Below are 17,407 nucleotides of genomic sequence, written 5' to 3' on the forward strand. Positions count from 1 at the left end.
TGGGAAAAGGAAAGTGCCCTGCTTGATCAGTGGCCCGCCTCTGTGAATAGACAGGGGTTATAAATGATGAAACACATCCTTCTCCCTCTCCACTATATAAGCCTTTGACGAAATGATAACCACATGTTCCAGTACGTGAGGTCTGCAGCCTCTACGTTAGAAGGACACACATGTCAAGTACAGAACTAAGCCAACCTCGGCGTGAGTTTGGTGGCGAATGGTATGAACTTTGAGCTTATTCACTACAGAAGTGATACTTCCTAGCCATTGAGTTAGCAGCGGCCGCTGTAGACGTGGGCTAGGAAAGGACGGACGACGGATCCAGTCTAACAACCACAGACGAAGATACCACCACGTATCCACTTTACCACCATTGACATTCTTCCGAGGACAGGAAGATCGGTTGGCCAACCCGGCCAGCATCTACGACCAATATACCGAAGCGCAGCTCAGAGTAAATATTTATTGCATTTTCCTTTTCCAAATGGGTGGTAATTTAGAATGCATAAGATAATGTATTTACGATAGCATAGCTGCTGTTTCTTTGTTCCTAAGTCTTCCCGCTCTTTCATTTAAGCCAACCCCCTTCCTTTGTGTAACAAACTAATTACATGTAATTCTGTGTGATTAGTTTAGGTATTTAGTAAATAAATAATTAAACCCAATTTTGTATTGCTGATTCAACTTGTTAGCCAGGGTTCGTGAAGATTACCAATAATTTACAACTTTCATTATGAGACTGAAAATAAGATGATTAAGATGACGGCTATCGATGTAAAATATTACAAAGTATTATAAGAGTTTATTCGGAAGATAACGGCTCTATAAACGTTCTTCCGTGGTGCCCCGACTTTCTAGTTAATTACATTTACATGATTAGCCTAATCAGGTAATATTAATTACAGAGAAAGGATTTTATAGAATAGCATGTCCTATCACTTAATCTGGCATAGCCAAAGACACGACAACAGTGATGGAAAAAAGTATTTGATCCCTTGCTGATTTTGTACGTTTGCCCACTGACAAAGAAATGATCAGTCTATAATTTTAATGGTAGATTTATTTGAACAAAAAAATCCAGAAAAACGCATGTCAAAAATGGTATAAATTGATTTGCATTATAATGAGGGAAATAAGCATTTGACCCCCTCTGAATCAGAAAGATTTCTGGCTCCCAGGTGTCTTTTATACAGGTAACGAGCTGAGATTAGGAGCACACTCTTAAAGAGAGTGCTCCTAATCTCAGTTTGTTACCTGTATAAAAGACACCTGTCCACAGAAGCAATCAATCAGATTCCAAACTCTCCACCATGGCCAAGATCAAAGAGCTCTCCAAGGATGTCAGGGACAAGATTGTAGATCTACACAAGGCTGGAATGGGCTACAAGACCATCGCCAAGCAGCTTGGTGAGAAGGTGACAACAGTTGGTGCGATTATTCGCAAATGGAAGAAACACAAAAGAACTGTCAATCTCCCTCGGCCTGGGGCTCCATGCAAGATCTCACCTCGTGGAGTTGCAATGATCATGAGAACGGTGAGGAATCAGCCCAGAACTACACGGGAGGATGATGTCAATGATCTCAAGGCAGCTGGGACCGTAGTCACCAAGAAAACAATTGGAAACACACTACGCCGTGAAGGACTGAAATCCTGCAGCGCCCGCAAGGTCCCCCTGCTCAAGAAAGCACATATACATGTCCGTCTGAAGTTTGCCAATGAACATCTGAATGATTCAGAGGACAACTGGGTGAAAGTGTTGTGGTCAGATGAGACCAAAATTGAGCTCTTTGGCATCAACTCAACTTGCCGTGTTTGGAGGAGAAGGAATGCTGCCTATGACCTCAAGAACACCATCCCCACCGTCAAACATGGAGGTGGAAACATTATGCTTTGGGGGTGTTTTTCTGCTAAGGGGACAGGACAACTTCACCGCATCAAAGGGACCATGGACGGGGCCATGTACCGTCAAATCTTGGGTGAGAACCTCCTTCCCTCAGCCAGGGCATTGAAAATGGGTCGTGGATATGGGTATTCCAGCATGACAATGACCCAAAACACACGGCCAAGGCAACAAAGGAGTGGCTCAAGAAGAAGCACATTAAGGTCCTGGAGTGGCCTAGCCAGTAGAAAATCTGTGGAGGAAGCTGAAGGTTCGAGTTGCCAAACGTCAGCCTCGAAACCTTAATGACTTGGAGAAGATCTGCAAAGAGGAGTGGGACAAAATCCCTCCTGAGACGTATGCAAACCTGGTGGCCAACTACAAGAAACGTCTGACTTCTGTGATTGCCAGCAAGGGTTTTGCCACCAAGTACTAAGTCATGTTTTGCAGAGGGGTCAAATACTTTTATAACATTTTTGACATGCGTTTTCTGGATTCTTTTGTTGTTATTCTGTCTCGCACTGTTCAAATAAACCTACCATTAACCTCTCTGGGCTAGGTGGGACGCTCGGCAGTATATCAAATACTTGTTCTCCCCACTGTACATCCACAGGTACACCTCCAATTGACTCAAATGATGTCAGTCTATCAGAAGCTTCTAAAGCCATGACAATTTTCTGGAATTTTCCAAGCTGTTTAAAATGATAGACTGATCATTTCTTTGTCAGTGGGCAAACCTACAAAATCAGCAGGGGATCAAATACTTTTTCCCCCTCACTGTATACACACATATACATACACTCAAACACACACACACACACACACACACACACTACCTTTCAAAGGTTTGGGGTCACTTAGAAATGTCCTTGTTTTCCATGAAGACATACATGAAATGAGTTGCAAAATGCACAGGAAATATAGTCAAGACGTTGACAAGGTTATAAATAATGATTTTTAATTGAAGTAATAGTGTCCTTCAAACTTTGCTTTCGTCAAAGAATCCTCTATTTGCAGCAATTACAGCCTTGCAGACCTTTGGTATTCTAGTTGACAATTAGTTGAGGAAAGATGAAGAGATTTCATCCCATGCTTCCTGAAGCACCTCCCTCTAGTTGGATTGGCTTGATGGGCACTTCTTACATACCATACCGTCAAGCTGCTCCCACAACAGCTCAATAGGGTTGAGATCTGGTGACTGTGCTGGCCACTCCATTATAGACAGAATACCAGCTGACTGCTTTTGCATAGTTTGGAGCTGTGCTTTGGGTCATTGTCCTGGTGAAAGAGGAAATTGGGTCCAATTAAGCGCCGTCCACAGGGTATGGCATGGTGTTGCAAAATGGAGTGATAGCCTTCCTTCTTCAAGATCCCTTTTATCCTGTACAAATCTCCCACTTTACCAGCACCCCCAGACCATCACATTGCCTCCGCCATGCTTGACAGATGGTGTCAAGCACTCCTCCAGCATCTTTTCATTTTTCTGCATCTCCCGAATGTTCTTCTTTGTGATCCTCAAACTTACATTTGTCTGTCCATAACCCTTTTTTCCAATCTTCCTCTGTCCAGTGTCTGTGTTCTTTTGCCCATCTTAATCTTTTATTTTTATTGGCCAGTCTGAGATATGGCTTTTTCTTTGCAACTCTGCCTAGAAGGCCAACATCCCAGAGTCACCTCTTCACTGTTGACTTTGAGACTGGTGTTTTGCGGGTACTATTTAATGAAGCTGCCAGTTGAGGACTTGTGAAGCGTCTGTTTCTCAATCTAGACACTCTTATGTACTTGTCCTCTGGCTCAGTTGTGCACAAGGGCCTCCCACTCCTCTTTCTATTCTGGTTAGAGCCTTCTGTGAAGGGAGAAGAACACAGCGGTGTACGAGATCTTCAGTTTCTTGGCAATTTCTTGCTTGGAATAGCCTTCATTTCTCAGAACAAGAATAGACTAACGAGTTTCAGAAGAAAGTTATTTGTTTCTGGCCATTTTGAGCCTGTAACCGAACTCACAAATGCTGATGCTCCAGATACTCAACTAGTCTAAAGAAGGACAGTTTTATTGCTTCTTTAATCAGAACAACAGTTTTCAGGTGTGCTAACATAATTGCAAAAGGGTTTTGTAATTAGCCTTTTAAAATTATAAACTTGGATTAGCTAACACAACGTGCCATTGGAACTCAGGAGTGATGGTTGCTGATAATGGGCCTCGTACGCCTATATAGATATTCCATAAAAAAATCTGCCATTTCCAGCTACAATAGTCATTTACAACATTAACAATGTCTCCACTGTATTTCTGATCAATATGATGTTATTTTAATGGACAAAAAAAATTGCTTTTCTTTCAAAAACAAGGACATTTCTAAGTAACCCCAAACCTTTGAACGGTAGTGTAGATGCGCGACAATGTATTCTTTGGCCTTGGTTGGGTCTAAGAATGTCTTCTGCTCGCCGGAGGGAGTAGTGATCTTCATTACAGCTGGGTAAAGAATGATGAATTTGGTGTCCAGACTGCGGTGTAGGAGCCCCCTCACCTCGTTGAAGACTGACCTCTTCTTCATGACTGTCGCCATGTAGTCCGGTAAATGCGAATATTCCGGCCGCCGTGGGTGATAGGAGCCGCTCCCGCTGCCTTACGGAAGACATCCTCCTCCTGAAGGTAGTGGAATTTAACTACTATGGGTCTGGGCGGCTCCTCATTCTTCGGTGCGGACTGTATGCTTCTGTGCGCACGGTCAAGGGTGGGGGCGTATTCGAGGCCTAGAATTTCCTGTAGGAGTTTAGCTATGGACAGGGTAGGCCGCATTCTGCCTACGGTCTCGAGTCCCTCTCTCACGCCGAAAATGAGACCGTTCCCCCGGCTGTCTGTTCTCGAGGTCCTCAACCTTGTTAAGTGAGTTTAACGACATCTGATGATAGCCGGTTGACTTGCTCTTCCAGTGTCACCACTTTGTAGGAGTAAATATTTGCGCCATCTTCCAGGCTATTCAGACGGGTGTCATGTCTCGCCAAGTCTGCGTTAACGGAGTCGATCTTTATGTTGACCTCGGTGTCGAGAATAGCTATTTGTGTGGATAGGTCAGCAGATAATGACTCCACCTTAGCCATTCTGTTCAGATTTAATGATAGCCGCCATTACCATGGCTAGGTCGGGGGGATCAGAGTCCGTGTCAGGTGAGCCCAAGGCTTCAGCAGAAGCCTGCTCCTTTGTGGCCCGCGGCCATTGTTGTCTCGACATTTTACGATTAAAAGGCCAAAAATAACAGAAAAAAAGACATTAGTAAATTGGGTTCGATTCCAAATGAAACGTTACAATATGAACACGGCGTGGGAGGTGTTCGTCAAGTATTAATAGTAAATTGTTCGCCCTGGATCGGAGCACCGAGAAAACGCCCCCCTTAAAGTTGTTTTTGACATAAATTGCTACACCGCCACCCTTCTTTGGCCTATCACATCTGTAAACATTATAATCATGAAGTGCAATGGATCAACAGAGCTTTTAACCATGTTTCAGAGCACACTAAAATGTTGCGATTTGTATCCCGGACCCAAATGTCCAACATACTTTGTACATTCATGTGTATCAGCCCAAGGCCGAGCCATGTTTTAAAGTCTGCCGGAGAGTGTACAGTCTAAGGAGGGGGAAGACTGGCAGAGCAAATGGTACTAATCAGGGGAAGTAGCTCAACAGGATTTAGATTACAGATTTTAGCACCCCTAGAATTGAGAGAATTTCTGGCTGACCATGCACGGGACTGAGTAGTAATAACGGGAATTACCTGGGGGCTTGGGCTGTCAGCGACTGTGCTATGTTCAAAAAGAGCCGCTGTGCTCCATTCCCGTTTGGGTGTATTCCGTCTTCATTGAAACAATCCACTAGCTTCCAAAACCAGTCGAAATTGTCAATGAAAGCCACTTTCACTGTGGCACAGTATTCAGCCAGTTGTGCATTTGGAGGAGTCTGCTGAAGTGGTTAAACCCACCCCCTATTGAGGGTAGCAGACCCGAGATAAGTAGCTGCTTGCCTACATACTTTGCAGCTCCTATCAGGTCCATAAAGTCTTGTTTCAGGCATTCGGAGCGACCCTGTTTAATGTCATTCGAACCAACATGTATTACCAGAGAGTTAGCCTCAGGTAGCTGCTTCTGGATTATGGGAAGTATCACTAGAATGTAGTGATGTACCGAAATGACATTTTTGGACGATACCGATATCCGATATCTTCCTTGCCCCTCCCCCCCAAAAAAAATCGTACCAATGCCGATAACTGATATTTACAATTTTAGCGACCTTTTAAGCATTCTAGTACAGTTAAATAGCTAACACACACATGGATGCAGCGGTCTAAGGCACTGCATCTCAGTGCAAGAGGTGTCAATACAGTCCCTGGTTCGAATCCATGCTGTATCACATCCAACAGTGATTGAGAGTTCCATAGGACGGCGCACAATTGGCCCAGTGTCGTCCGGGTTTGGCCGGGGTAGGCCGTCATTGTAAATAAGAATTTGTTCTTAACTGACTTGCCTAGTTAAATAAAGGTTACACACACAACACACACACACACACACACACACACACACACACACACTGACCAAAAAGTTATTTTGTTGAAACATAATCAAAACCTATTTCTTTCACTTACTTGCTGTGCTGTTTCGTTGTTCAATTGTTTAGTCGTTTCATTCTCAACCAGGATTTCTGTTTGTCTGTGGCCTCTCTTCCTCGGTGCGCACTGTCACTGTGTCCATTTCCATCTCGTCCAGCTGTGTATGTAACATTTCACGTGAACCCTGTTTCTTGTCTGCATCGAAGAAGCGGTCCTTGTACATAGCATCGAGCATGGTGACACAGTAAAGAGAGAATGCCACCGAATCGCTTGTTCACAGCCTGTGCTGGCAGTTATGTTGAGCAGGCGTTTCAATGCCATGACAGAGGATATCACGTCTGCTGCAGGCACAGTTGATGAGCTTATTTCTCAAGTCAGTTGATCGAATGGAGCTAGCTAGTGTGTTCATGTTTCCAAGTTTCAAACATGTTCTCAAATGCCATTGAAATGGCAGCAGCGGTATGACATCCAGCATATTCACGAGCATGCAATACGACTTTCCTCAGTACAAAATCCTCGACGACCCACTGTTCTGTCAGACTCAGCATGCTCATGGGGCTGATATCGCTGGTCCAAATGTCAGTCGTGAAGCTAATAGCAGTGATGCTATCACTGTGTAACTCCGGTAGGGCAACATCTGAAAAAATAGCGCACTTGGTAGTGTGTACCGGTACTCGACCAGTCGTCGAAAGCCAACATCACCCACAGCAGAGAACGGTTGATTGTCAAGGGCAATGAATTCCATTGTCTTGGCGTTAATGGATTTTGCCTTTGAGTTGTCTCGCTGAAATGTTCTTACTCTTTCAAATGACTGCTCGACTTGCTGACTGCTCGATCCACACAGCAGACATTGTAGGCTAGGTTAGGAATTCTGTGTTGCACGTGTAGCGCAAAAAAAATACGTTATATAGGTATGCACGTCAACTTTGACATCGGTTTTACACATCGGCATTAAACTAGACATCGGGCCGATGTCGGCATTTTTAGCTAATATCGGCCGATTCCGATATGTTCACCGATATATCGTGCATCCCTACTAGAATGTCATGGATTTTCACTACAGGAAATTGCAGTGTTCTGGTATTCTCTATAGACACACAGTGGAGGTGTCATAATACCCATAAAACCTAGAGGTTTCTCTAGGACAAAGCGACTTTTATAAATATATTTGGCTCTATTCGAAAATGCTAATTAGCATCAAAGTAGACATCATGCAAGACTTCAAATCCCTGCAAGCTCCTGCACGTCATCTCTAGCTGACACCTTCGCTAACAGGTATTGTGTACATTTTAAACTTGCACAAGACAGTTCACAGAATTGTCCATTTAAAAATGTAGCCAATTTGTTAATTTCTACATTTAGCTAATAAAGAGTTAATCCAGAGATTCTTACCTTTGCCTTGATTTGGCAGTCTCGTCCAGATCATCATGGCATTTTTAGTTCTTTATGATAGCCATATTAGCAGCTAATTAGCATTTAGTTTAGGGGGGTTAAATACAAGCATATATATTGATAAAATGAATCTTGTCCTAGAGAGATTTACCCGGTTATCAAAACGTCACGCCAGGGTAAGCCTACACAGAACACTACCCTTATTGTAAGTGTTTTTAAAAACCCATATGGGAAAAATTAATGGAAAAACTATTGGAACCATTTCCCTGTTTGACGGCAAGGTTTTATGGGTATGAGTCATACTGTGGTAATCTATAGAAACATGTCTTACCAGCTACCTACAGGTGGCTGCACGTTGCTAGACCATGTCTACGCAAACATCCGTGACGCGTACAAAGCCGCCCCCTGCCCCCACTTTGGCCAACCAGATCATGTATCTCTGTTCCTACTCCTCGCCTACAAGCAGCAACTCAAGAGGGAGCCACCAACACAGAGAATAGTGAGGCACTGAACAGAGGAGGCAGACTCAATGCTGCAGGACTGTTTTGAGAATACTGATAGGAATATGTTCAAAGATTCATCCAACCAGGACTCATCCATCAACATTGAGGAATATACATTGTCAGTCACAGGCTTCATTAGGAAATGTGTTGATGATGTTGTACCCACAATAACAATCCGGACATAATGTGCCGCAACCAAAAACCTTGGATAAACAGAGAAATCCGTACATTGCTGGAGCCTGTACTGTGGCATTCAATGTCAGCAGAACGAACACTAGATACTTGGTGGCTTGTGACACATACAAGCCAAGCAGGTACAAGCTACGCCCCAAAAATATTATGGATGCAAAAAGACAATACAAACTCAAAATTGAATCGATGTTCGACAACTCAGACTCGGAACGCATGTGCCGAGGACTACAGGCTATCACGAACTACAAAGGCAAATCTAGCTGTGTGGTGCCCATCGAAGCATCCCTCCCAGAAGAGCTTAACACATTCTATGCTCGCATCCAAGCAGATAATAACGAGCCCTCCAGAAAGGCTCTCACTGCTCCGGATGACCAGGTGCATTCGCTCTCTGAGGCGGACGTGAGGAAAACTCTCAAAAGAGTGAATACTCACAAAGCCACCGGCCCAGGTGGCATCTCTGGCCACGTCCTCAGAGTGTGCGGTGACCAGCTGGTGGGTGTCTTCTCTGATATCTTCAACCTGCCCCCAGGCTGTAGTCCCCACTTGGGTCAAGAAGACCACCATCGTCCCAGTGCCCAAAAAAAACTAAGGTGACACCCCAAATGACTATCGCCCCGCTGCACTCACCCCTGTCATAATGAAGTGTGTCGAGAGGCTGGTCATGGCCCACATCAAGGACAGCATGCCAGGCACACTGGACACACTCCAATTTTCCTACTGCTCCAACCGATCCACGGAAGATGCCATTTCAAATCGCTATTTACACGGCCCTAACACATCTTGACAAGAGGAACACCTATGTGAGAATGCTGTTCATTGACTACGGTTCAACACTGTTGTTCCCTCCAAGCTCAGAGCCCTGGGTATGGACACTAGAGGTGTGCCGGTCAGCGGTTTGTTCACCTGCAGCCGCCCGCAATTGCTAATAACTCTTCCGCTACTGGCCAGTGATAAAGTGAAAATCTGAGGCCCGAACCTGACCCTAACCAGCAAATATAGAAAATGTGCTGAAGGCTACAGTCAGAACAGCTGAAATATTTTTTTGATAGAAGGTGCCTGTTTTTTTTGCTAGATTTAGATATGTTTCTGCTTATAATTTTCTATGTTTTGGTAGGCTATTTGTTAGTCAACTTTTTTAAATAATTAGATACATGCAGGTTCTCTTATGTCATTATATGTTGCCCCAGAAAACTAAATAAACCCTTGCTTACCAGAATGTCATAAATCAATAAAATGATTTCTTTAATCTAGTCTCCAGAGGGTGGTGTGGTCTGCCCAACGCATCACCTGCAGCAAACTACCTGCCCTCCAGGACACCGATGTCACAGGAAGGCCAAGAAGATTATCAAGGACAACAAAACACCCGAGCCACTGCCTGTTCACCCCGCTACCATGAGTAAGGCAAAGTCAGTACAGGTGCATCAAAGCTGGGACTGAGAGACTGAAAAACAGCTTCTATCTCAAGGCCATCAGATTGTTAATAGCCATCACTAGGCGACTTCCACACGGTTACGTAACCCTGCACCCTAGAGGCTGCTTCCCCATATACATAGACTTGAAATCACTAGTCACTTCAATAATGTTTACATATTTTTGCTTTACTCACCTCATATGTATATACTGTATTCGATTCTACTGTATTTAGTCTACGCCACTCCGACATTGCTCATCATAATATTTATTTATTTATACATTCCTTAATTCCATTCTTTTACTTTTAAATTGTGTGTATTATGTGTATTGTGAATTGTTAGATATTACTGCACTATTGGAGCTAGAAACACAAACATTTCTCTACAACCGCAATAATCTGCTAAACATGTGTATGTGACAAATAAAATGTGATTTGATTTAGTCGACATCTGTAAAGTTCACTCAGTCATCTCTGCTTCTTTCGTGGTGCAAAGATGTTTAGGGACCGGGGAGAAAATGCAATAACACCAAATCTTTCCCAAACATTACTTCTCTGCCCCTCCATTCTCTTTATTTTCAACTCTCCATTTCACAGCTTTTCTCTTATTGAATTAAATTATGACATTGTCCCTTGGATCGACGTTACCTTTTTCTGCCCATTTCCAAAAGCTTTTGGCGATTGGCATGTAGGCTATTTGGCACGCATACAGTTAAACCCTAAAGCTTAGGCTAACGCACTAATGCCAGATAGCCTAAAATAATGAAAGAAAATCCTCAATGTAGCCTATAGATATAAAATTGCACAAGAAATATACATTTATGCAATTGTTCTCTCTTTATTCAACCCGCCATGAGTCAACGCGCGCATCACTACTGGACGACACTACCCTCTGCAACTGGATCCTGGACTTCCTGACAGGCAGACCACAGGTTGTAAGGATTGGCAACAACACCTCCTCCATACTGACTCTTAACACAGGAGTCCCCACAGGGGTGAGTCCTAAGCCTTCTGCTGTACACCATGACAACTGCATGGTTTTGCATGACAACAACTCAATGACGTTTGCTGATGACATCACGGTTGTAGGCCTGATAACCAACAACGACGAGTCAGCCTATAGGGAGGAGATAAGTGAATTGGCATTGTGTTGCCAGGACAAAAACCTCTCCGTCCACATCAGTAAAATAATAATGGCACCAGAGGGGATGGCTTGCATTTTACGGGCTCCTAACCAACTGTGCTATTTTGTTGTTTTTTTTCACGTCGTTTGTAACTTATTTTGTACATAATGTTGCTGCTATGACTGAAATGAGCTTCTGGACATAAGAACAACGATAACTCACCGCAAACTGGACAAAGATGATTTTTTCTGAAACGAGTCTGACGCGAAGGATATACTGCTTTCTCGAGACCAGGCCCAAACCCCCATCATTTGCGTGAAGAAAAGACAGAGAAAAGGGAGCAGGCGAGTGAGTAAACCTCCACCATCATCCGTACTATTGGCCAACATGCAATCACTGGAAAATAAAACGGATGATCTACAATTAAGACTATCCTAACCAATGGGACATTAAAAACTGTAATATCTTATGTTTCACTGAGTCGTGGCTGAATGACGGCATGGATACTAAAGAGCTGGCTGGGTATTCCATGCATTGGTAGGACAGAGAAGCTATGTCTAGTAAGACAAGGGGTGGGGGTATGTGTCTATTTGTAAATAACAGCTGGTGCGCGATTTCTAATATTAAAGAAGTCTCGAGGTATTGCTCGCCTGAGATAGTGTGGTCTACAGCTTATCATGAGGTACTCTATCTACCAAGAGAGTTTTCATCTATATTATTCGTAGCCGTCTATTTACCACCACAAACCAATGCTGGCACTAAGACAGCACTCAACGAGCTGTATAAGGCCATACGCAAAGAAGAAAATGCTCATCCAGAAGCGGCACTCCTAGTGGCCAGGGACTTTAATGCAGGCAAACTTAAATCCTCTATCAAACTTAAATCCTCGAATTGCCACGCTCAATGCGGAAGTGGTCAGATGACACGGATGCTACGCTACAAGACTGTTTTGCTAGCACAGACTGGAATATGTTCCAGGATTCATCCAATGACATTGAGGAGTATACCACCTCAGTCACCGGCTTCATCAATAAGAGCATCGACGACATCATCCCCACAGTGACCGTACTTACATTTCCCAACCAGAAGCCATGGATTACAGGGAACATACAGGGAACATCTACCCACTTACTGTTGGGTAGACACTGACTGAGGTCTGATACCAACAGGCTCAGACACAGTTTCTATCTACAAGCCATCAGACTGCTGAACACTTGAACTGGACTGACCCTTTGCACTGACTCTCCACACTTTAGCACACATATATACACACACATCACAATTGCTGCTGCCAGAATCATATTTACTATTGCTAATACTGCACAATTTAAAGGTTTGATGCAGCCGTTTTTATCTCAATATCAAATCATTTCTGGGTAACAATTAAGTACATTACTGTGATTTAAAAATAATAAGTAATGGTAAAAAAAATTGCTTCTTAGCAAAGAGCAATTTATCAAGCAAGAATTTTGTTAGGACTGTCTGGGAGTGGTGTAAGTGGGGAAGTGAAAATGAAAACTAGCTGTTATTGGCAGAGAGGTTTAAAACTCTCTTTTTTATTAGTGATGTCAGCAGGCAGGCTAAAACTCCATCCCAGCAAAACAGCTCTTACACTAAAATCGCCATAATTTTTATAATCCCAGTATTATTCCAACCTCTTAGAGTGGAAATACACTGCTCAAAAAAATAAAGGGAACACTAAAATAACACATCCTAGATCTGAATGAATGAAATAATCTTAATAAATACTTTTTTCTTTACATAGTTGAATGTGCTGACAACAAAATCATACAAAAATAATCAATGGAAATCCAATTTATCAACCCATGGAGGTCTGGATTTGGAGTCACACTCAAAATTAAAGTGGAAAACCACACTACAGACTGATCCAACTTTGATGTAATGTCCTTAAAACAAGTCAAAATGAGGCTCAGTAGTGTGTGTGGCCTCCACGTGCCTGTATGACCTCCCTACAACGCCTGGGTATGCTCCTGATGAGGTGGCAGATGGTCTCCTGAGGGATCTCCTCCCAGACCTGGACTAAAGCATCCGCCAACTCCTGGACAGTCTGTGGTGCAACGTGGCGTTGGTGGATGGAGCGAGACATGATGTCCCAGATGTGCTCAATTGGATTCAGGTCTGGGGAACGGGCGGGCCAGTCCATAGCATCAATGCCTTCCTCTTGCAGGAACTGCTGACACACTCCAGCCACATGAGGTCTAGCATTGTCTTGCATTAGGAGGAACCCAGGGCCAACCGCACCAGCATATGGTCTCACAAGGGGTCTGAGGATCTCATCTCGGTATCTAATGGCAGTCAGGCTACCTCTGGCGAGCCCATGGAGGGCTGTGCGGCCCCCCAAAGAAATGCCACCCCACACCATGACTGACCCACCGCCAAACCGGTCATGCTGGAGGATGTTGCAGGCAGCAGAACGTTCTCCACGGCGTCTCCAGACTCTGTCACGTCTGTCACATGTGCTCAGTGTGAACCTGCTTCATCTGTGGAGAGCACAGGGCGCCAGTGGCGAATTTGCCAATCTTGGTGTTCTCTGGCTAATGCCAAACGTCCTGCACGGTGTTGGGCTGTAAGCACAACCCCCACCTGTGGACGTCGGGCCCTCATACCACCCTCATGGAGTCTGTTTCTGACCGTTTGAGCAGACACATGCACATTTGTGGCCTGCTGGAGGTCATTTTGCAGAGCTCTGGCAGTGCTCCTCCTGCTCCTCCTTGCACAAAGGCAGAGGTAGCGGTCCTGCTGCTGGGTTGTTGCCCTCCTACACGTCTCCTGATATACTGGCCTGTCTCCTGGCAGCACCTTCATGCTCTGGACACTACGCTGACAGACACAGCAAACCTTCTTGCCACAGCTCGCATTGATGTGCCATCCTGGATGAGCTGCACTACCTGAGCCACTTGTGTGGGTTGTAGACTCCGTCTCATGCTACCACTAGAGTGAAAGCACCGCCAGCATTCAAAAGTGACCAAAACATCAGCCAGGAAGCATAGGAACTGAGAAGTGGTCTGTGGTCCCCACCTGCAGAACCACTCCTTTATTGGGGGTGTCTTGCTAATTGCCTATAATTTCCACCTGTTGTCTATTCCATTTGCACAACAGCATGTGAAATTTATTGTCAATCAGTGTTGCTTCCTAAGTGGACAGTTTGATTTCACAGAAGTGTGATTGACTTGGAGTTACATTGTGTTGTTTAAGTGTTCCCTTTATTTTTTTGAGCAGTGTATAAACCCAGGAAATCACATTTTTGATTGCACTGGGCCTGTAAACACTTGTCCCCCCAATCTCCCCTTTCTTTGACACGTGTAAATATTGTTCTATAAAGTGTGCTTTCGTGTATTATTCTTATGCTTAAATGCTTATTCTATTCTACTGAGCCATTATGTTCGTATTCTTATATTTTATTAGTTCTTATTGTTATTGCATTGTTGAGAATGAACCTGCAAGTATGCATTTCATTGGATGGTGTTTACCATGTGCATATGACAAATAAAAAACATTTCCCACGTCCCCACGAGGACAGAGGTTATTTTGAGCTTAGGGGTTAGGTTTAGGGTTAGAATTAGGGTTAGAGGGGCCTCCCGAGTGGCGCAGTGGTCTAAGGCACTGCATCGCAGTGCTACCTGTGCCACTAGAGACTTTGCTTTCGAGTCCAGGCTCTTTCGCAGCCAGCTACGACTGGGAGACCCATGGGGCAGCACACAATTGGCCCAGCGTCGTCCGGGTAAGGGGAGGGTTTGGCCAGCAGGGACGTCCTTGTCCCATCGCACACTAGCGCCTCCTGTGGAGGGCCAGGCGTAGTGCACACTGACACGGTTGCCAGGTGTACGGTGTTTCCTCTGACACATTAATGCAGCTGGCTTCTGGGTTAAGTGGGCATTGTGTCAAGAAGCAGTGTGGCTTGGTTGGGTTTCGGAGGATGCACGGCTCTTGACCTTTGCCTCTCCTGAGTCCGTATGGGAGTTGCAGCGATGAGACAAGACTGTAACTACCACGAAATTGGGGAGAAAAATGGCAAAAAAATTTGGGTTAGGTTTAGGTTTGTGTGTGTATGTCCTCCGTAGGCTATGCGTGGAGTTTGATATTGTCATTTAAACATTTGCAGAAAAAACAATGTTTGTGTAACGAAAAATTATACATACTGAACAAAAATATAAACGCAACATGTAAAGTGTTGGTCCGATTTTTCATGAGCTGAAATAAAAAAATCCCAGAAATGTTCCATGCGCACAAAATCTTACTTCTCTCAAATTGTGCACACAAATTTGTTTACATCCCTGTTAGTGAGCATTTCTCTTTTGCCAAGGTAATCCATCCACCTGACAGGTGTGGTATATTAAGAAGCTGATTAAACAACATGATCATTACACAGGTGAACCTTGTGCTGGGGACAATAAAAGGCACTCTAAAATGTGCAGTTTTGTCACACAACACAATGCCATTGTTATCTGAAGTTTTGAGAGAGCTTGCAATTGGCATGCTGACTGCAGGAATGTCCACCAGAGCTGCAGAGAATGTAATGTTAATTTCTCTACCATAAGCTGCCTCCAACATCGTTTTAGATAATTTGGCAGTATGTCCAGCTCACAACCGCAGACCACGTGTCACCACGCCAGCCCAGGACCTCCACATCTGGCTTCTTCACCTGCGGGATCATCTGCGACCAGCCACCCGGAGTATTTCTATCTGTAATAAAGCCCTATACTGAGAGGAAACTAATTCTGATTGGCTGGGCCTGGCTCCCCAGTGGGTGGGTCTTTCTCCCAAGTGGGTGGGCCTCTGCCCTTCAAGGCCCACCCATAGCTGTGCCCCTGCCAAGTCATGTGAAATCCTAGATTAGGGCCTAATGAATTTATTTCAATTAACTGATTTCCTTATTTGAACTGTAACTCAGTAAAATCGTTGAAATTGTTTCATATTGCGTTTATATTTGTGTTCAGTATATATTCTGTAAGGGCTTGCTCTAAAGTTTTCTGTAGTCTAATAAAAAAAGTGGGGTTATGGACAGTCGAATTTTGGCATAATTACTTGGTATTTATACTGCTTGCCTTGTCATACACTCGGGTGTATCGTCACTGCTTTTTTAGTCTATGAACTCATTCGATTTCAAATATCCATCATATAAAACAATGTATCAACACATGGAAAAGTCAGCGGTGGCTTGAAGGCTACTGAGTGTTCTGTTAGAGGTCAGATTACAAGCCGGACAACTGGTAGCCATAGCTGACTAAAAAGAGAAGATGTTAGGCAACTGCACCTCTCGTTACTATTCAAGCGGCAATGTTACATACTGTACGCTATGTTCAATAAAAGACTATCCGCTCACCTCAACGATGAAGACTCGGTCTCTTCGGCATTATTGACACCCGAGGCGGGAGGTAAAACTTCACTATTGCTAAAATACCCGGTCAAGATTACTCCCTTGGCGTCCTGCTGGCGATTCGTGTTGCGCGACTCATGCTGCATTATTGTTGCAGTTCGCAGGTAACTTAGAATGTACACAGCTCTAGGGGTAGTAACGCTGTGTGTGAGAGGGGAGCTGTTTCAATGAGCTCACTCACTGCCTATAACATGGATAATCAACAGCTGCCTGAAAGCACCGCCCAGAATGCCGCTGAGTCGTGTAATTTGGGCTGAGCCACTCCTATGAGCCTATGAAAGATCACTTTTTTTCTTGTCCCAGCCTTCTATCTTATCTACTTACTTTATATGGTCCACCAGCAATTGGCCCCAGCACTACTAATATCCTACCTGGGGCATTCATTTGTCAAGTAACAGGGCACTGACCTGAAAACAGCACAATCATGTTTTACTGCTCTAATATTCCAAGTTACTGTATGTTATATCTCATCCTTGGCCTACATAGATATTAATCATGATTCATGATGCATTAGAATGCTATATAATGAAGTATTCCCTTTCATTCCACCTGTACTTTGTGAATTGGAATTCACCATTCTGATCCTGATATTGATCTGAGGTCCTCTGTGACTATTGCCTAGTGTTATGGATTCATGGCTTTTAAGCCTGCATTATCTTGCTCTTATAGCTGTGTAATAATGCTGTAATAACTGCAGTACAACAGTTATTTAATTTGTGTATTTTGTGTTATTTATTTAAATGTCCATATCCCCAATTAGAATATCTTAATTAAGGAACTATGTGGGGGCTCTTGTGTGTGCCAGAAGAAAAAGGCATTAGGCATTATACACTTACAAACTGTTACATTCTGTTCCAATCAATTAGTAAATATGTATTAGCCTGGCAGGCTGAATCGGAAGACCTTT

The 17,407-nt window shown here is 43.9% G+C and overlaps 1 protein-coding gene across 1 annotated transcript in view; it reads right to left on the bottom strand.

Annotated features, from left to right (window-relative positions):
• Window positions 1–16,726, bottom strand: part of LOC106571355 (rho GTPase-activating protein 18) — a 67,328-nt gene extending 50,602 nt beyond the window's left edge. Inside the window, exon 1 of the mRNA XM_014144342.2 lies at window positions 16,447–16,726. Within this exon, the coding sequence (XP_013999817.1) occupies window positions 16,447–16,586 (140 nt within the window). The 5' untranslated portion in view covers window positions 16,587–16,726. The remainder of the gene's footprint in view (window positions 1–16,446) is intronic.
• Window positions 16,727–17,407: the final 681 nt, after the last annotated feature.

Source organism: Salmo salar, chromosome ssa15, assembly GCF_905237065.1.
Source record: "Salmo salar chromosome ssa15, Ssal_v3.1, whole genome shotgun sequence".
NCBI lineage: Eukaryota > Metazoa > Chordata > Actinopteri > Salmoniformes > Salmonidae > Salmo > Salmo salar.